Below are 21,955 nucleotides of genomic sequence, written 5' to 3'. Positions count from 1 at the left end.
TCAATGTTGCCCCTCCTTTCTATCCTTTCCCATTATTTTTCTGCACATATCCCAGTTTCCTACCAGATAGTTTCATTTTTCTCATGTGTGAAGTGAAGGTAATAATAATATCTGGCTCATATTATTACTGTGAGCATAAGGTTGGTTAAAAGAAGCAAAGCACTTAGAACCGTGCTTGGAACAGTCTTTGTATGGATAGTTGCTTTTATATTACTAGCTTTTCTTTTTTGTAAAATGGACATGATAGTTCCGGGTAGGTGACAGTTATAGGCATTAATTGCCATGAACATAGGCAAAATAACACATAGTAGGTGCCCAGTGAGTGCCAGTTCTCTCGTACGACCACTCTTTTCTCTGCAATGTTCACACCAATCCTCTTAGATAATTTTCACACAGAGAAACAAAGTGGTTTGTTCAAGATTATGCTGCAATCCTGCTGAAGTCTGTCTTGTCTTCTGAAGGGGCTTATAAAACAAGGCTTAACTCTTGTGGCGTTTTGCTCCTGGTCCATTCACAGTGCTGGATACAGGAATGTTGCGAAATAAATAATTATACTATATAGTGACAAAGCTGATGCTATGGGGACATTAGCTGTTGGAGTGTGAAACTGGAAGGGAGTCTTGGAATTAAATCTAGGTTGTATTACTACCTCCCTACATGAACTTGAGCAATTTCTGTATCTTTCTAGGCCTTTGTTTTTCTGTTTGTATAATGGGAGAGGGTCCTTTCTGGCTCTGGTAGCCCCTGTCTGTCTCCATGCAATGGGTAAATGGGTAGATTAAAGATGATCACACATTCTTTGCTACTCTTCCCATTGACAGGTGAAATCTAGCTCTTTCCCCCTTGAATCTGGGCTGACCTTATTGACCTGCTTGACCAATAGAATGTAGTAGAAATGATGTTCTGAGACTTCTGAGGCTGGGGACTAAGAAGCCTTGCAGCTTCTGCCTAGGCACTTAGAACGCTGGATCTTGGGATGGTCCCTTGGCAACCCCAGGTTCCATGATGTGAGAAGCCCAAGCCAAATGGGGAGCCCAAGAAAAAATCCTCTATCCAGTTGACAGCCCCAGCTCAGGTCCAGCATAGCCAGTGTCAACCACCAATGGTGCCAGTCCTAGCCCCAGACAGGTAATAAAGGAACCCTTCTGCAAATGACTCCCCAGTCCCAGATGCCCCATCTGTCTTTGATCAGAGACAAACCAGCTGCACCCTCCACATAGTCCTGATTCACAAATCTATAGACAAAACAAGAGTGTGTGAAGCTACTGAGTTTTGGGGTAGTTTGTTATAAAACAATAGAAAGCTGGAACCAGGAAAGTGAGCTATGAACTGATACTTCAAAAAGGGTTAAGGAGGACGCATTGTGTTTACCAGATTGTCTGGTGTTGGGTTAATCAAAAGGCTTCCTGTGCTGGGAAAACCAGAAAAACATAAAAGAATGGCATTAGTGAAATGCGTCAGGGGGCAGCAGTTACTTAGAGATGGTGGTGGAAGTGTCTTCCATACGATGCTGTGATTAAGTGCTTACAGTTTTCTTTGTTTTTGTTCTCTATCTTGATTAAAATTTTGCAGTGTTTATACTGCCACACAGAATAAATGGACCCATAGCTTACATTTCAAACTGTGCCTTGCTGACATCATTATGTTTGTCAGATTTATAACATTTCTAATATACAACAATTTTTCACTCTTGGAACACTGAAGGGGAACACAGGCTCCCTCTCTTTTCTGATGTTTCATTCACTGTTACTTCCTCTATCACTGGTTAAGGGATATGGTCTCCTTGGAAATAACTGAAAACAAAAATAATAGCATAATTATTTGTATATTATTTACTGTATCACCCTCCTCATATGATCTTTTACCTGTTATCAGTATTTTATTGCTATTGTAGCAAATTACTATGCAATTGGTGGTTTAAAGTAACGCAAATTTATTATCTCACAGTTCTACAATTTAAAAGTCTAACTTGGGTCTCAACGGGCTAAAATTTAGGTGTTGGCAGGGTTACATTCCTTTCCGGAGGTTCCAGAGGTAAGTCTTTCTCTTTGCTTTTCCAGCTTCTAAACACCACTTCTCTTCCTTAGCATGTAACTCTCTTCCTCCAACTTCACAGCTGGCAATGCTGCCTCTCTCTGCCCCACTCCTCTGCTTTCCTGAGCACACTCTGATAATTCAAGATACTCTCGCTCTTTTAAGGTCAGCTAATTAGTCATCTTAATTCCTTATGCAAATTTAAATCCTGCTTCTGTCATGAAAGGTAACATACCAGTCACAGGTTCTGGGAATTAGGATGTGGACATCTTTGCAGGGGCCGTTATTTTGCCTACTACACATCTTATGGCCATCCTCCAGTTGGCCAATTACCTATATGAGAAACATATTATCCAAAGGGAAGGTTACCACAGCAGAACCAGAAAGCTGAGCAAAAATATGTCAGATTTTTTAAATCTTGTGTTTCAAAAGTTGAGGTCTAGAAGGTAGAGCTATTTTAGAAGGTAAAATAATAATCATCATTATAATGACAATAATAAAACAATAGAAGAATCTGTGATCTGTTAGAGAATTACCTTCCCTTGTATCCACAAAGAAGTAAAGGTCATCTGAGCTGGTGGAAGACAGGAATGTTGGAAGTCAAACAAAGTAATCTAGAAAATGCTAATGAGTGTTCTAAAAGGGGTCCCATCCTCTATCCTTACCAGGCTATGCCCATGAGTGTATGAAGGGGATGAGGGGGTGCAGAATATCAGGTGGGTTTGAGGGCTATGAAGGCAAAGGGGTTCTGGGCGTCACTTGCTATATAGCACAGGTTGACAGCAAGCATGGTGAGTGATCCTCCCCACTGTGAAAACAGCCAACTACAGATCCTTTCCTGGCATGTCTAGATCAAAAGAGCTCTAGACAGCTTTCCTCAGATCCTCCAGGAACTGTTGGACATTTCTCAGGCCCTCTGGAGGCTGGAAAAACTAGCTGATGCACAGAGCCAGCTGGCCTTAAATGACCTTGTGGTGGAATAAAGTGGATGAGGCAGCAGCTGTACTACACACCTGTGAGTCAGGTGGGAATGGAGAGGAAGGAGAGTGATGGACAAGGGCCAAGTGATGCAGCAGGTACCAGATTAAAAAATGATGGCCCAGCATCAAACATGCCCTTAGCTCCTAGGCCTTACAGGTACATTGGCCCTTTGAGCTAAAATGTTCAGTTAAGAGGTGGGAGGCAGAAAAAAACTGAAATTGACTAGAGTTAAGTTTCCACTAACAATGGAACAGAAATGAAATGAAATTCAGTTACAGAAACGTAATAGAACATTAGATACGCTGTGCTCCTAAATTTGTGTGGCCCCAAATATATCCACTACATACAAATATCAGTAATGTGGTCTCCTTGTCTCACTCATAAATGGTACTTTGTAAATCCCAAATCATTGCCAGTTATATTCTTTGAGCTCTTTCAGTTTTTTGTTTTTTTTTTTTTTAGAAAAATCTGTAAGTACCGTTGCTCCCTTTTGAAAGATTAAGAAACTGATGCTAATGAAGTCAACATAGACTCCAAAGCTATGGTCATTCTAATGCCTAAATCCAGGCTTTAGCCCAATTCACTCAGCCCAGCCTCCTTTCCATGATTCTTCAACGAGAACTCATCTCAGCTTCCAGTGTGGGAAAGCAAGCCAAAGTGGCCCTGGCAGAAGGACTGATAGTGAGACATGGTCTTGGTCCTCCACCCTGCCACCTGGTGGTAAGACCTTGGAAAGTCACTCTGTTCCTGAGCCTGTTTCCACATTCCTGAGGGAATCTACTGCCCAGGTTTGTTGTGAGGATGAGCTCTTAGCTTGTAGACATGCTTTGAGAATGCTAAAGTATTCTAAAAATATAAGGAATTATCATGTAATGCCTGAAGGAATTTCTTAGAAGGTGAGCTACGAGACGAAGTTTCTCTTTACAGACATGATGGAGAGTCTACAGAGAAATGAAAGGGATTTAAAATCTCAGCATAAATGTGGTATTTCCCTGTCTATTCTGAAGCACAGAGAGGAGCTTGCCTTACATCCATTGAACCTTGAAGTAGTGGTTTTAAAATTACATCCTTAATCTAGAGAGGAGGGTCTTTGACAACTTCATCAGACCGTTGAATCTTCTCTTATCCCCTAGGGAATGAATGTTCTTTCTCTTTCTCTCTCTTTTAATTTTTCCAGTTTATATGAATAAAAGACAAAGAGAGACAAGCCCAACCTACACACACACACACACACACACACACACACACACTCCTCTGTATTTGAGGTTTCATTCCTATGGGATATCTATCCTAAAAGAGAAGGAGCTTAATTAATTTGAGAAAAGAGAACTAATGGAAAAGAGGAAAGAGGCAGACAACTTAATCCTTTGAAAAAGGTCAGCCTTACATTCTGGACACAACACAGAACATCCTTTTGAGCTGTTTGTCCACTGGCTGGGTTTAAGACTTCAGCAAATCCTCCTCTCCCCAACTAGCACTTTTCCAATGTGCTATATGAAGGGTTAGGTTTCAATGGTCTGAGGCAGACAGCTGTTGATGTATATCAATCTAGCATCTACAACTCCTGTTGCCAGCACCCCAGTTTTTCTTGAGAGTCTATGCCTTCCCCCATCTCAGGGCCATGCATTTCAGGTGTAGCTGCCTCCTGGTGCAAGCTCCAGGCATGGCTGTCTCTGGGATGAGCCCAGTTAATCCCCCTGACCAGCAATTGGTGCAGGGATAGATGGGCATGAGAACCAAGTTGGCACAATGAGAAGGAATCTGGTGACAGTAGTTGGAGGTACTAGGAAAGAGGTGTTTTTGTCCTGTAGGACTTGCATCCAGCCTGAAGCTGGCCCAAGAATGGCACAATGCTAAGGAAAGCAGAGCTAAGATAAGGAGGGGGATTCCAATGACATTGCTTGAGTCCTTCAATCCAATTTTCTCCAGACTTCCACTTAAGCCAATGCATTTCCTTCTTCTTTTTTTTTGCCTATACTAGTTTGAGTTTAATTTCTATCACTTGTAATCCTGAGAATTCTAATCACTAAAATTTCTAATTGCCCATTCACATCTGAAGAGCTATTAATCTTTGAGTCTCAGATATAGTTTCATTGCATTATTTCATTCTAGAAGCTTCTTCATATTGATCTCCTGACCTTTGTCTGTTTCTCAGCTGGTGTGTAGCTGCACTAAGGGCCAAGTGTATGTTCTGTCTCCCTTGGGTCTTGTTCAGAGAGCCTAGTCCAGAGCAGGATTCCTATCCCTGGTTCTATCCTTCCCTTCTTCTTCTTCTTTCTTTTTTCTTTATTTACTGAGATGGGTACTTCTGGGGTGTTGAGCCGAATCAACAGATTCCCTGGGTTCTCCCTCAGTTTTTTAAGAAACATAAACTGAAAAACCAGTCTGTGCTATAACGTGTCACAGGTGACTTAATAAAGCTAAGTACAGCATACAGTAAAGATACTGTATGGAAAAGAGGGTCACCTGCGGGGAGGGAAAAGGCTTTATAAAGGAGATGTCTCTGGAAAGATGTTCACTTGTTTGCTTCAGAGACTTGGAAAGCAATTCTTTCTAGGCAGAGAGAAGGTACAAGAAAAGGTTCTGAGGCATGAAACATGCAGGCAAGTTCATAGAACTCCATCTAATCAGCTCCATTAGGCTGTAGTGTAGATTGAAATGAAGCGATAAGAGATGTGGCTGGAGAAACTGAAAAGGGACCACAGAAAGAAGAGCACTGAATGCCAGGCTGAGTTTAGCCTATGTGGCAATGTTTCCCAAGTGTATTTTCAAGATACCCCAACACACACACACACACACACACACACACACACACACACACACACACGTTAAAAAGTCAGGTTCCCGGGACCTAATCTCCTCTCTAGAATAAAAGCTTCTAGAGGTCGAACCCTGTATCTTAGGTCATTCTTATAAAACCATCAGTTTTGGCACACCCTTCTAAAGCAAAGGGAACCCTCCCACATCTTCTTGTGTGACCTTGTCCCACACTAGATACTAAAATTCCAAGCAAACAAGGCTGCCTCTCCCTTCCTTCATGTCTTTGCTTGGCTGTCTCCACTCTTTCCCTAATGTAACTTGACTCATCTTTTGAAGCCAAAGCCAAAGCCAAAAGCCAACGTGCCAAGGAAGCCTTCTATGAAACTGAGGTCCCAGCTGAAACTTTCTCTTCCGGACCACACCAAAGCACCTGTCCATACTAGTTACACCTCATTGACATCCCACCTACTATTGTATTCACAGAGGTAAGACATGCCCTGTCTTACTCTCAAATGGACTGTAAGCTTCTGAAGGCCAAAAGTTCTCTAAGACCTATTGTGTGGTGGGCATTTAAGTTATAATATCTTGTTTCATTCTTCCAACAATTCCAAGAGGTATGTTTAATGATCTCACTTTACAGGTGAGGAAACCAAGGTAGGCTGGCATGCTGAAGGCCGCAGAGGCAGATAAGGGTAGTGTGGATATGATCCTCCTTACCAGCGTTCCCTCACAGGGCAGGGCTTCTAGCAGGTGGCCTTAGCCCCTGGGCCACTGCCATGTTCCCGGGCCAATGGGCACTTACCACACATCCCGAGGAATCCACCTGCCGGTCAGACACACACTTGAAGTTGCGAGTGCAGCCCCCATTGTTCCGAGAGCAGTCACGAACTGGCCCGAAGGAGGACAGCAGGTCATTGATGGTTTCAAAGTATGTGGACAGCATCGCTTCTTCCCTTGGAGAGAAAGGGGATGGTTAAACCCCAGAGACATTTGGATCCTTAGATTAAAAAAATAATAATGTGAATTCATTACATTTGAAACCATAACTTATTTATAATCAGGAAAACAATAATAATCAATATTATAAAAAGGAAACAACAACAGGTATACCATCATATGACACGGTGCTTGTCAAGTTGTGATATAGAGAAATGGACCTAGAACTCTATACTCTTTATTTTATTAATACTTATGATTCTTGGAGGTAGTCATGAGATGTGCACTTTACCATAAGGGAACTAGGCTTAGCAAGGTGAAGTATCTTGCTGAAGGCCAGCAGCTTATAATGTGACCGAAGTGAAGTTTGTATTAACTTCCAGCTGAGTCCAAAGAGAAGGCTCTTCTCACTGCCTAACTCTTAGCTTGCATCCTACCTGTTTCTACAGATTTCAGAGCTCCCTATAGCAACTCTGCAATTGGGCACATCCCTATTATTCCAACTTTGTGAATATAAAATTGAAACCATGAAAGATTGTGGGACTGACTCCAAATCCCACAGTCTATAAACAGCAGAGCCAAGACACAAATGCAGGAGTCTGACCCTCTAGGGCCCTAGATCCTTATTTTTCAGACTATTGCATATAAGTCACTCCATCAAGACTGTCAGCAACAGTTGTTGGAAAGGTCATGGGATTCCAGGGAAATACATGATTCCTTCCAAATGAGGTTCTCAAAAGATAAGACTAGACTTGATACCATAATCCATGGATCTGCCAACATTTTATGAGATGGAATTCTCTACAATGGAGGATACAGATGGAAGCCTCTGATGCTGTCTTCTGCAGAAAGGGCCCGAAATAAGAGATACACTTGCTCTGGGGTATATGATTCCCATACTTACAAGAGATTTTAAAGGAGCACCATGGGCAGTGAGAAGAGACACATATCCTTCCCTGGTCTGTGCCTCATGAGGCCCAGAGCTGTGAAGCAAGGGAAATGCCTGCAGCCACACATGGAGCAGGAAGAGGCTAGCACACACTAGAGGGGGTGTCTCTGCACCATCTTGCATACCTTCTCCCATTCTTCTCCACCTCAGGCTTGGACCAGGTTTGAAACTCCTAATTCATTTCCTGCCTCCAGTCTTATCCCTTCTGTCCCATCTTTCATACTGACTGTCAGTGAACTTGGTAAATTCCAGCTCTAATTAGATACTCCTCTGATCAATAGCTTCCCAGTACTTAGAGAAGAAATATAAATTAGCTTCTCTGGCATTAGGACTTCATAATCTGGTCCCCGGTTACCTGTCCAGCCACATTTACCCTCTCCTCACATATCTATCCACTAGGCACAGGCCTCGTCTCATTCCCTGAACACAGAATCTCTGAAAACAGGTTCTAAACTAGAAAGTTACATGCAGGAGGTTTATTGCCGAGCCCTCTTGGGAGATGCATCTATAGATGGCGAGGAAGGGCTGGGCATAGTGGCTCATGCTTGTAATCTCAGCACTTTGGGAGGCCTAGGAAGGAGGCTTGATTGAGCCCAGGAGTTCAAGACCAGCTTAGAAAATGAGGCAAAACCCTGTCTCTACAAACATTTTTTAAATTACCAGGGTTTAGAGGAGCCTGCCTGTGGTCCCAGCTACTCAGGAGGCTGAGGTGAGAGGATCTCTTGAGCTACAGTGAGCCATGATCAAAACCCTGTCTCAAAAAAAAAAAAAAAAAAAAAAAGGCAAGCGAAGAAGGCAGGATTTGGTAAAGAGAGAGACTGATCTACAATGCGGGTCTAAAGTATCAGTTGTTCCTGCAGGGAGCTCTGGAGCTGAGAAGGCCCCTTATGGATGTCCTGAATTAAAGCAAGGAATCCAGGCCTTTGCATCCCCACAGTAGCCAGTCATTGGTGGGGGCTGCTGTCTGGAATGGGATATACTAGGATAAGCCAGTTCCCTGAGGCTGAAGGCAATGCCTAGTCACTGACAGCCACAGCTGGTGGGTGGGTGGGCTGGCCCTGAAGAGGGGATCTGGGTGTGGTACCTGCAGGCACCTCTCTCAATCCCAAATCATGCTCTTCCTTCTGCCTGGGATGCCCATTTCCAAATGCTTACCTGAAGAAATCCTAAGAATCTTTGAAAACTCTTCATATATATTCATTCATTCATTCATTCATTCATTCATTGTACAAGCTTACTGAGTGTTTACCATATACCAGGCACAATGCTAGGTGCTGGGGACACAGCAGTGACATCAGGCAAGATCCTGACTCCCAACCTCCACAGTAGCTTTATGTTACCGCCTTTGTGAAACCTTCTCTGTTAATTCCCCCTACTAGAATTAATTCCTTTTCCCTGTGAGCATAGTGGCTAAATCTTTTAACTTATTGATCTTAATTATCAGCTTCACAGTCTCCCAGAGAGACTATAAGCTTTTAAAGGAAAAGGCTCAAGATTTATTCATTTCTCTTTAGTCCCCAGCACACAGTCTGGAAGGAAAGTGTGCTAGGTAAACGTTTTCAAATGAAACACAGAAAATACCCAAAGGCTTAGACGCAGTCTTCACCAATGAGTACTTTTACTAAGAACCTCCTCAGCAGGGCACTCCTCTCTGTCTCCCCAACTCTGGGTCCCCATTCCAAATCCTTTGTGTTCAGGGATGCAGCACAGGGACAAAGGAGAAGGGTGAGGTGCTGCAGGATTGTCCCTTGCTTCCTAACTTTGTAGGGAGCGAGGTGACAGGTTTATGGGAGGAAAGAATTAATAGTTCCTGAAACGAAGCTCTGGGGAGACTTGCCACTTTTGAATCATGAAGAGAGTTGAGGATCCTGGGAAGACATTAAGCCTATTAAAATATTAATACCCTAGAAGGGAGAAGAAGAAATGGAAAGTAAGAGGAGGAGATAAGGCAGAGGGACCAGGCTGGGCGCGGTGGCTCACACCTGTAATCCCAGCACGTTGGGAGGCCTAGGTGGGCTAGGTCAGGAGATCAGGACTATCTGGCTAACATGGTGAAACCTCGTCTCTACTAACAATATAGTAGCCAGGTGTGGGGCATGCTCCTGTAATCCCAGCTACACGGGAGGCTGAGGCAGGAGAATTGCTTAAACCCAGGAGGCAGAGGTTGCAGTGAGCCGAGATCGTACCATGGCACTCTAGCCTAGGTGACACAGCGAGACTCTGTCTCAAAAAAAAAAAAAAAAAAAAAAAAAAAAAAAGACAGAGGGACCTGAGAAAGTGAGATAACAAGAGATAAACACATAGAGAAACTGCTGAGAAGGAAAGAAGAGACACAGAGAGGCAGAAACACATATAGCCACCTGGAAACAGATAAAGGGATCTAAAAGGTATAGATGGACAGACAGACAGACAGAGAGTTATAGAGGGACACAGGTTATAGAGACAGACAGGAAAAGAAAGGCAAATAGAGGAGAGAAAGGATGTGAAAAGATAAAAATGAAAAGATAGAATTGGAAAAAGAAAGCAAAGAGAGAAACAGAGGCATAAGAAACAGATGAAAAGAGGAGGCATCCTCAAGGTGAACAGAACAAATGTGTAAGTGTGCCGAGGAGAGGGAGAGAAGGTGGGAGGGAGAGTGAGAAAAGAGAGCAGGAGGAGACAAATGCAGAAAGACAGAACGAAAGGGAAGAGAAAGACACTGAGTAAGAAAGAAAACACACCCATCTCTACTAAAAATACAAAAAATTAGCCGGGCGTGGTGGCGGGTGCCTGTAGTCCCAGCTACTTGGGAGGCTGAGGCAGGATAATGGCGTGAACCCGGGAGGCAGAGCTTGCAGTGAGCCAAGATCGCGCCACTGCACTCCAGCCTGGGCGACAGAGTGAGACTCTGTCTCAAAAAAAAAAAAAAAAAAAGGAAAAGAAAAAAAGAAAAGAAAAGAAAGAAAACACAGGCTGGGCGCGTTGGCTCATGCCTGTAATTCCAGCACTTTGGGAGGCTGAGGTGGGCGGATCACTTGAGGTCAGGAGTACAAGACCAGTCTGGCCAACATGGTGAAACTCCGTTTCTACTAAAAGTACAAAAAATAGCCGGGCGTGGTGGCTCGTGCCTGTCGTCCCAGCTACTCAGGAGGCTGAGGCAGGAGAATCACTTGAACCCAGCAGGCAGAGGTTGCAGTGAGCCGAGATGGCACCACTGCACTCCAGCCTGGGCGACAGAGTGAGAGACTGTCTCAAAAAAAAAAAAAAAAAAAGAAAGAAAGAAAACACAGAGCCATGGAGAGCAGAGACAGACAACAACAAAGAAACAAGGAAAGGGAAGTGAAAAACAAGCAAAAACATGTCACCTTTCTCTGGAAGCTAGAGACAGTTCAAGCTATAAAAATACAAAAGCTGTCCACTTTTAAAAGGATTGATTCTGCATAAACATCAGTTACATGAGGGGAACATTACTTAAAACACAAAGACCTGACACAGGGGCCGTTACTAAGTCAAGAGAAGTGATTGTGTCAGGCTAGGGAATGAAGAATCTGAGCGCAAGACAGGAAAAAAAAGCTTAAAGCAGACACTGGCGTTTTCTTAACTCAAAGCAGACACTGGCGTTTTCTTAACTCGGGGGCTCAATCCTTCATCTCACTTGCGGATCCCAGGGCTTAGGGTCTGTCGGATCTTAGAGCTGCCCCAATCTTGGGGTGGGGAGTGGGAGGCAGCAAAGAGATGAATGGAAGAGCACTGGGGGCGGAGGCAGGCTGGACTGAGACACTGCCCTGGGGCATCAGGATACCAGTGTGAGAATCCCAGCTTTGCCAGCAATCACCAAAACTACCAACATCCTCTTCATTATTTAGGATTTCCTGGGCACCTGCTATGTGTTAAGCATGGTGCAAGGTTCCCTTCCTGTAATATTCCCTGTGATTTTCACAAGAGCCCTAGAAATGACAGTTCTATACCCAATGTGCAGCTGGAGAAACAGGGGCTTAGGGAAGTTATGTCACTTGCTCCAGTTCTCAATGGCGTGATGCAGTGAGGCCAGGCTGTGCACTCGAATCTGCCTGACCTCAAGTCCTGAGCTGCCTGAGTTAAACTTTAACAACTTACCCTGTGTCTTGGGCAAGTCAGAGCCCTCCTAACAGTAAGGCCCGTAAGAATGTGTGTTCAATCTCTTTGTCTTAGCAGAGGAGGACAGAATGGGCAGAGCCTGTGAGTTCTTTATGTACCTCCCACAGCCTGATTCCTGGGCCATGCATGTGGTCCACAATAGCCTCAATCCATGCAGGAATAGAAGGGGAAAGCACAGTGTTTAAGTTTACTAGAAGGGCCATAACAAGTACCATGAATCAGGTGACTTAAAACAACAGAAATTTATTCTCTTGCCATTCTGAAGGCCAGAAGTCCAAAATCAGGGTTTGGTAGAGCCCTGGTCCCTCAGTAGGCTCAAGGAGAGAATCCTTCCTTGCCTCTTCAGAGCCTCCCATGGTTCCCAGCCATGCTTAGCTTTCCTTGGCTGGCAGTTTCAGGACTCCTGCCTCTGTCCCCATCATCATATGGCCTTCTTGCCTGTGTGTCTGTGTGTCCTCTCCTCTTCTTAAAATGACACCATTTGGGCCGGGTGCAGTGGCTTACATCTGTAATCCCTGGGAAGCTGAGGCAGGTGGATCACCTGAGGTCAGGAGTTCGAGACCAGCCTGGCCAACATGGTGAAACCCCGTCTCTACTAAAAATACAATAATTAGCAGGGCGTGGTGGTGGGTGCCTGTAATCCCAGCTACTTGGGAGGCTGAAGCAGGAGAATTGCTTGAACCCGGGAGGCAGAGGTTGTAGTGAGCCGAGATCACGGCATTGCACTCCAGCCTGGGCAACAGAGCAAGACTCCTGTCTCAAAAAGAAAGAAAGAAAGAAAAAATGACAGCATTAGTTGGGTTTAGGGTCCACCTTAATCTGTTATAACCTTTTCTTAGTTATATCTGCAAAGGCCTTGTTTCTAAATAAGGCCACGTTCTGAAGTTCTGGTGAACACAAATTTTGGGGGACAAAATTCATGCAATTCCACAGGGCACGGGGGAATGTGCTCACATTCGCATGGTAGGACAGAGCCAGGACTAAATAAAACACCTCAGTCCTTGACTCTTATCAAAGTGCTCCTAATACTGCACTGGCTCTTCTCACTCTAGACACTTCATGTTTCATTGTGGTCCTTACAAGGTTTGAAAAATCTTAGGGAAAGGATCATGATGAAGTCACTCTCCATATTATCTGTGCCTTTATTTGGAAGGAGAAAAGACCAACTTTAATTAAATACCTACCACACTCCAGCAACTGTGTAGAGGGTTTTCAACCACTCTACAGAACAGAGCTTGGCAAACTTTTCTGTATAGGGCTAGATAGTAAAGATCTTAGGCTTTGCAGGCCATACAGTCTCTGTCCCAATCACTCAACTCTGCTTTTGTAATACACAAACAATCATAGACAATATGCAAAAGAATGAATGTAGCTATGTTTCAATAAACCTGTATTAAAGATGGGTATAGTGGCTCATGCCTGTAATCTCAGCTCTTTGAGAGACTGAGGTGGGAGGATCGCTTGAGCCCAGGAGTTCAAGACCAGCCTGGACAACAGAGTGGGATCCCATTTCTATAATTTTTTTTTTTTTTTTTTAAATTAGCCAGGTGTAGTGGTGTGTGCCTGTAGTACCAGTTACTCAGGAAGCTGAGGTAGGAGGATTGCTTGAGCCTGGCAAGTTTGGGGAGGTGGGGGTCAAGGATTTTAGTAAGCTGTGAGCATGCTACTGCACTCCAACCCATGTGACACAGTGAGACCCTGTCTCAAAAAATAAAAAATAAAAAATACTGTATTTACAGAAAGACACAGCCAGATAAATTATTTTCTGTTTTAGGTGTGAAAACACTGAAGTCAGTGTTGGAGTTAGGAGTTGAACCCAGGTAGGTCCAACTCCACATTCTTTCTCCTACATGAATCTTCTGAAACTCAGCCTTCTCATCTGTAAAATGGGAATAATATCTGTCTCATTCTCAACTCTGTAGATGACTATGAGGATATAATAACATGATATAGAAATGTGTTTTCCAAACTCTAAAACCTAATGCAAACTTATTCATTGTTTATTCATTCAATAAATATCTGAGTACCTGCTGCATGCCACATACTGAGCTGATTATTATTATGGCTTTTCTTTGGCCTCCCAGCACCTGTTTCTGTTCCTATATAACCAAGACATTGTGCAAAAGGTTCCAAACATCTCTCTATCTCTGACATACGAATTATTATTATTTTTTTCTGTTAATACTGGCTCCAAAACAGAGATAGCCAGACCCCACCAGACTGGGTGAGACAGCCATCCCCTCATTACCTGACCGGTAAAGTACAAATGCGTCACCTGGATTCCATTTGGCTGAGTCAGCCCAAGCCTGATGCAGGGTGAGCATTAGGCAGGGTGGCTGGGAACAGATGCTGACATGGCCTGCTGTTAATAAATACCAGGAAAGGTCTGTGTCACTCATAGAGAGATGTGAATGGATGATGCCAAGCCAAGACAGTGACAAGTCCCTCACTGATGCAGATTAATCATTCTCTGGTAATAGCCGACAACCTTGTTTCCTGAGCTACCTGGGAAGGAGGAACCTAAGACAATGTACTGATAAAAATCAAGCTCAGGGCAGGCACGGTGCCTCACGCCTGTAATCCCAGCACATTGGGAGGCTGAGGCAGACAGATCTTGAGGCCAGGAGATTGAGACCATCCTGGCTAACATGGTTAAACCCTGTCTCTACTAAAAATACAAAAAATTAGCTGGGTGTGGTGGTGGGCACCTGTAGTCCCAGCTACTCAGGAAGCTGAGGCAGGAGAATCGCTTGAATCAGGGAGGCAGAGGTTGTAGTGAGCCGAGATCGTGCCACGGCACTGCAGCCTGGGCAACAAAGCGAGACTCCGTCTCAAAATAAATAAATAAATAAAATAAAATAAAATAAAAAATCCAGCTCAGTTTTTTTTATTTTAAAGAAAGAACGCTTTGTTGAGATATAATTCACATACCATATGATTTACCTACTTAAAGTGTACAGTTTAAGCAGGGTACAGTTTAAGTGATCAATATTTAAATATTTTCATCAACCCTGCCTCTATCATAAGTCCCTGCCTACTTCCTCCCAATGACCCTTGTGTTGGGAAACCACTAATCTTCTGTCTTTACAGATTTACTAACTCTGAACACTTCATGTAAATTAAGTTATACATTATGTAGCCTTTTGTGACTGGCTACTTTCAGTTAGCATAGTGTTTTCAAGGTTCATCCACATTTCAGCATGTATCACTACTTCATTCCTTTTGTATTGCCAAATGATATTCCATGATATAGATATTCCACATTTTATTCCTCTATCATTAGTTGGTGGACATTTTGGTTGTTTCCACTTTTCAGTTACTATGAGTAATGCTGCTATGAACATTCATACACAGGTTTTTATGTAGATACATGTTTTCATATATTTTGTGGCTCCCCCTGCCCTGGGATTTAGGGAGCCTTCTCAGCCCCTAATAGCATAAGCCATAGTGTAGAACAGTAGATAAGAGGGCAAGTTTGTCTGGAGTCAGACTGCCCTGAGGAGGAATCCCAGCTTCACTCAGTATGAGACCTTGGGCAAGCCTCTTCTTTTTGAGACAGAGTCTCACTCTGTCACCCAGGCTGGAGTGCAGTGGCGCGATCTCGGCTCAATGCAACCTCCGCCTCCCAGTTCAAGCAATTCTCCTGCCTCATCCTTCCAAGTAGCTGGGACTACAGGAATGTGCTACCACGCCAGACTAATTTTTGTATTTTTAGTAGAGATGGGGTTTCACCATGTTGGCTAGGCTGGTTTTGAACTTCTGACCTCAGGTAATCCAGAGACCTTGGGCAAGTCTCTTAAACCCTGAGCCTCAGTTTTCTCATCTGTAAAATGGGGATATTAATACCTAACTAGCAGAGGTAGCATGGGTGATAGATTAGGGAGCAAATGTGTCAAATGCCAGGCACACAGTAAGTGCCTAACAGCTGGTAATAAGTGGTATCATCTGAAAGTCCCTCAAAGTTGCAAGAACCATGCCTTGAGAATGTTGAGAAGCTCAATGTAGAAGAAGGGATGAAAGATCTGAGACCCCACATGGTCCATTTACTCAGTTAAAAATGTTTCTTTGGTGCTGGGCTTGTTCTGGGTACTCGGCTGGGTTCCTGGGAGACATAGGAATGGATGTAACAGAGCTTGTGCTAGGCAGGAGGAAAAACACTAAGCTAGCAAGATAAGTGAGGCCACAGGACCACAAAGATGACTCTCTCTCTCGCCAGACCTTGGAAGTAGGAGCTCAGAGAAGGCTTTTTGGAGGAGGTAATGTTGAGCCTGAGACATAAAGGATGGGTGGAAATTAGGTAAAGGGGGATAAATAGAGTAGGTTAAAGAAATTCTAGGCAGAAGGAAAGAATATGCTAAGGCCTAGAGGTAGGAGATAGAATACCCTGATTGAGGGGCTTCAAGAGATGCAGAAAAGCTGGACTGTCAAGGAGGAGGTGAGATATGGCAAAGGCTGAAGCAGCAGGAGTGCCAGGAGCCAGGCTAGAGAAGATTCCTGTGTGCCAGGCCATGGTGATTCTGGACTTTACCCTGGAAGCTATGGACTGCCACCCAAAGGTTAAAAAGCAGATCCTGCTTTTATTTAGAGTAATACCATAGATGAATAGTTTACACAAATCCTTATGGCAATAATAGTTAATGCTGATTGTGCATTCATAATATGCCAATAAATGGTTTAAGCACTACATGTATCAACTCACTTAATCCTCCCCCAAAACACAATGATGTAAATGATACATCCCCATTTCACAGGAGAAAGAAACTCAGGCACTATTTTGAGGCTGTTTTGACACCTGTTAAGAATAATGTAGGTAAAGCATTAGGACAGTGCCTGGCACATGGTGACTGCTTTATAAGGATTTCTTGAAAAACAGCTTCCAGGGGAGGGATAGGGTGAGGTGGCACAAGCCACAGGTAGGTAGATTTGAGTTTTTCCAAAGCCAGAGACATTCAGCAAGGGAACACTCTCTTCCAAGTTACTGCTCCAGCCTTCAGGAATGCATACTGAGGAGGCATGGCCATTTTCCTGGGATAGTTGTGGGGGGAGTCAGGCCTCCAGCGCAGAGGGTGTACAATATCATGGTGATAACAACATTCACATGGGCTAATATCTACTGAGAATTTATGACATGAGAACTTTGGCTTAACATAGATTATCTCATTTAATAATTGCCTATGGGATTGTGCTATTATCCCTGTTGATATGGTTTGGCTGTGTGTCCCCACCCAAATGTCATGTTGAATTATAATCCTCAATGTTGGAGGAGGAGCCAGGTGGGAGGTGATTGGATCATGGCAGAGTGGGGAGGCAGTGGACTTCCCCATTACTGTTCTCATGATAGTGAGTGAATTCTCACGAGATCTGGTTGTGTAAAAGTGTGTAGCACTTGCTCCTTCACTGTCTTCCTGCTGTTTCAGCCATGTAGGACATGTCTGCTCCCCCTTCCCCTTCTACCATGTTGTAAGTTTCCTGAGGCCTCCCCAGCTATGCTTCCTGTACAGACTGTGGAACACTGACCCAATGAAACCTCTTATCTTTATAAATTACCCAGTCTCAGGTAGTTCTTTACAGCAATGCAAAAACAAACTAATGCCTCTGTTTTTTCAATTTGAAAAGAAATGTACACACTCAGATGCAGGACTTGGCATTTACAGAGGTGAGAGGACTGGCAGTGACTCCTAGTGACAGAGCTGGGTTCCACCCTGGGTGTATCTGACTTCAGACTCTTTAGTTTCCTGCCTTTCTCTTTAAGAAGTCTTTCCACCCAGAGATTCTGGGACTGGTGTTTTAGCTGACACTTAACATTCTCCTTCCTCTAGCAATTATGGTTTGCACTAATTTAGGTTGATATATATATATATTGCTGTTCAGAGTGGTCTCATAACTTCCTGGGAGTGTCTTGTGCCTCTGAGTAGCTTGTTAGTTTCCTGCATGCCTAGAGTCCTCCTCGGTCACATCCCTCAGTGCACTGGGCATGCTGCAGCTGTTCGCTGAATAAGGGCAGGTGTTGAAGGAAGAGAAGGAGGGCACAATAAGGCCCATCAGCTGTGCAGTCTTTAGAACAAAGAGAAAATGATTGTAATCTCTGTTGTCCATCTGTGTGATGGAGGCAATAATATTCAACTCACAGAATTGTGGGTCAGAATTCAAAGAGTTAAAAGATATAAAAGTCTCTTATCACCAGGCTCAAACAAATAAAGATCCTCAATAAAGAGCTGTTGTGTTTTGGAAATGAGTTTGTGCATTTCACAGATATTGACCCAGCACTCACCCCTGGAGTTGGAGGTTGGGTATAGACACAGCCTCATTTTATCGTACCTCACTTTATTGCTCATTGCAGATATTATTTCTTAAAGATTGAAGGTCGGTGGCTACCCTGTGTCAAGAGAGTCTATCAGTGCCATTTTTCCAACAGAATGTGCTCACTTCATGTCTATGCATCAGATTTTGGTAGTTCTCACAATATTTCAAAATTGTGTTATTATTATATCGGCTTTGGTTTGGGGAGCCCTCATTGCGCTCATATAAGGCGGCCAACTTACTTGGTAAATATAAGGCCTCCCTGTTTGCTGAGACACCACAATATTGAAATCAGGCCTATTAATAACCCTACAATTTCCTCTAAGTGTTCAAACGCAAGGAAATGTCACACATCTCTCACTTTAAATCATAAGCTAGAAATGATTAAGTTTAGTGAGGAAGGTATGTGGAAAGCCAAGACTGATGAAAAGCTGGGCCTCTTGCACCAGTTAGGCAAGATGTGAATGCAAAGAAAAAGTTCTTAAAGGAAATTAGAAGTGCTACTTCTGTGAACACACAAATGATAAGAAAGTGAAACAGCTTTATTTCTGTTATGGAGAATGTTTTAGAGGTGTGGATAAATTAAACCAGCTACAATATTCCCTTAAACCCAAACTAGGGCAAGGTCCTAATTCTCTTCAATTCTATGAAGGCTGAGAGAGGTGAGGAAGCTGTGGAAGGAAAGTTTAAGCAGAGATTGATTCATAAGTTTTAAGAAAAGGAGCCATCTCTGTAGCATAAAAGTGCAAGGAGAAGCAGCAAGTGCTGATGTATTAATAGAAGCTGCAGCAAGTTATCAAAAACATCTAGTTAACATAATTAATGAAGGTGATTATGTCCAACAACAGATTTTCAATGTAGATGAAACAGCCTTGTATTGGAAGAAGATGCCATCTAGGTCTTTCATTGCTAGAGAGGAGAAGCCTGGCTTCAAAAATTCAAACGACAGGCTGTCTCTCTCATTAGGGGTTAATGCAGCTGTTGAAGCCAATACTAATTTACCATTATAAAAGTCCTAGGGCCTTTAAGAATTATGCTAAATCTACTCTGCCTGTGCTCTATAAATAGAACAGCAAAGCCTGAATGACAGCACATCTGTTTACAGCATGGTTTACTGAATATTTTAAGCCCACTGTTGAGAACTCCTGCTCAGAAAAATGAGCTGTGATGTAGATGCATAAGAGGTTAATGTTGTTTTCATGCATTCTAACACAGCATCCTTTTTGCAGCCCATGCATGAAGAAGTAATTTCAAGTCTTATTATTTAAGAAATACATTTTGTAAGGTTATAGTTTTCATAGATAGTGATTTTTCTGATGGATCTGGGTAAAATAAATTAAAAACTTTCCAGAAAGGATTCCCCATCTTCGATGCCATGAGAGAAATTTCTGATTTATGAGAGGAGGTCAAAATATCAATATTAGCAGGAGTTTGGAAGAAGTTGATTCCAACCCTCATGAATGACTTTGAGGGGTTCAAGGCTTCAGTGGAGGTAATAACTACAGATGTGAAAATTGCAAGAGAACTAGATTTAGAGGTGGAGGTTGAAGATGTGACTGAATTGCTGCAATCTCATGATAAAACTAATGAGAAGTTGCTTCTTGTGGACGAGCAAAGAAAAGTGGTTTCTTGAGTTGTAAACTACTCGTGGTGAAGATGCTGTGAATACTGTTGAAATAAGAACAAAAGATTTAAAATATTACATAAACTTGCTTGATAAAGCAGTGGCAGGGTTTGAGTAAATTGAAAAAATTCACTTTCAAAAAGTTCTGTGGGTAAAATGCTATCAGACTACATCACATCCTACAGCAAAATCTTTTGTGAAAGGAAGAATCAGTTGTTACAACAAACTTCACTGTTGTCTTATTTTAAGAAATTGCCACAGCCACTTCAGCCTTCAGTAACTACCACCCTAATCAGTGAGCAGCTGTCAACACTGAAGCAATACCCTGCACCAGCAAAATGATTATGGCTCACTGAAGATTCAGATGATCATTAGCTTTTTTTTTAAGCAATAAAATATTTCTTAATTAAGGTATGTACATTATTTTTTAAACATGATGCAATTGTACACTTAATAAACTATAGAGTAAAAAATAACTTTTATATGCACTAGGAAACAAAAGTATTTGTGTAATTCACTTTATTGTGATATTTGCTTTATTACGGTGTTCTGGTACCTAACACACAATATCTCTGAGGTGTGCCTGTATACAGAAAAGAGCAAAACAAACATGTGCTTTGTCCCTCTGGGGCTTACAGTTGTTGGGACAAGTTAGCTCCTCTTCAAAGACTCAAATTTCTGGTCATAAATTGTAAACCAAACCTATCCCCTCCTTTTTTCACAAATCTCACAGTTACCCTATTTGGAAAAGTTTAAGTCTTAGCCAACGGGATCTGCTTAGATTGTGCGGTCCAACCCCAGCCAATAGGGGAAGGATACAGAAACAGGAATTGCATTAGGGTTAAAAACCCCTTCCCTCCTTTGTTAGGTGTGCTCTTGCTATTGTAACCAGTGCAAGCAGCACCCTTCTGCAGAAGTAAATGTGCCTTGCTGAGAAATTTTCTGTCTAAGTGTGGGTTTCTTTTGGCTATGTCGAGCACTTGTTTCCAACACAAGTAGTTATTGGAACAGTCACTCAACAAATACCTGCCTTAATATCAATATGTGTGTCTGTATCTATGGCTATAGCTATGACTATGTTATATCTGTATCTATGTGTATATATCTATAGCTATACATCTATGCCTATGCCCCTATCTATACCTAAATTTATAATTACAAACTGTGATAGATGCTTTAAAAATACTGAATACAATAAGATCATATGGCAGAGGGGCCAATCTAATCTAGGGATTTGGGGATAGGAGTGTGGAGTGAGGCAGATTTCCCTGGAGAGTATGAGGCCCTGAAACCAAACCAGCCTGTGGTGTGGTGAGGTTTCATCACACCCAGGCTGTCCCCAGGAGAGCTGGGATGATGTGTATCCTCCATTCCCACCCCCACCATGCACAGTGACCATGGAGTCCATCCTTCCTCTGGCAAAAAAAGCCATCTTCTCCTCCCTGTACTTGTTCTGACTATTTAGTCATAGAAATTCTCCTCTTCACTTAAACACATTTACAAGAAAAGAACAAACAATCCCATTAAAAAGTAGGCAAATGACATGAACAGACACTTCTCAAAAGAAGACATTCATGTGGCCAACAAACATATGAAAAAAAGCTCAACATCACTGATTGTTATAGAAATGCAAATCAAAACCACAATGGGATACCATCTCACGCCAGTCTGAATGGCAGTTTTTAAAAAGTCAAGAAACAACAGATGCTGGTGAAGCTGTGGACAAATAGGAACACTTTTACACTGTTGGAGGGAATGTAAATTAGTTCATCCATTGTGTAAGACAGTATGGCAATTCCTCAAGGATTCTAGAACTAGAAACATCATTTGGCCCCCTGTTACTGGGTATATACCCAAAGGAATATCAGCCTTTCCATTATAAAGATACATGGCATGTGTATGTTCATTGCAGCACTATTCACAATAGCAACAACATGAAATCAACCCAAATGCCCGTCATGACAGAATGGATAAAGAAAATGTGGTACATATACACCATGGAATACTATGCAGCCATAAAAAGGAAGGTCATGTCCTTTGCAGGGGCACAGTTGGAGGTGGAAGCCATTATCCTCAGCAAACTAATGCAGGAACAGAAAACCAAACACTGCATGTTCTCACTTATAAATGGGAGCTGAACAACGAGAACACATGGACACAGGGAGGGGAACAACACACACTGGGGCCTATCAGGGGGCTGGGGGAGAGACAGTATTAGCATAAATAGCTAATACATGTGGGGCTTAATACCTAGG

At 42.8% G+C, this 21,955-nt stretch overlaps 1 protein-coding gene across 5 annotated transcripts in view; it reads right to left on the bottom strand.

Annotated features, from left to right (window-relative positions):
* Positions 1 to 21,955, bottom strand: part of ASTN2 (astrotactin 2) — a 980,114-nt gene that overhangs the window by 427,102 nt on the left and 531,057 nt on the right. For all 5 annotated transcript variants that reach the window (XM_034928931.3, XM_014346251.4, XM_034928932.3 and 2 more), the window contains one exon: positions 6,578 to 6,728. In XM_034928931.3, the coding sequence (XP_034784822.1) occupies positions 6,578 to 6,728 (151 nt within the window). The remainder of the gene's footprint in view (positions 1 to 6,577; positions 6,729 to 21,955) is intronic.

This window comes from Pan paniscus, chromosome 11 (genome assembly GCF_029289425.2).
Source record: "Pan paniscus chromosome 11, NHGRI_mPanPan1-v2.0_pri, whole genome shotgun sequence".
NCBI lineage: Eukaryota > Metazoa > Chordata > Mammalia > Primates > Hominidae > Pan > Pan paniscus.
Note: the sequence above shows the minus strand (reverse complement) of the source record. Positions and strands in the feature narration are given on the sequence as shown.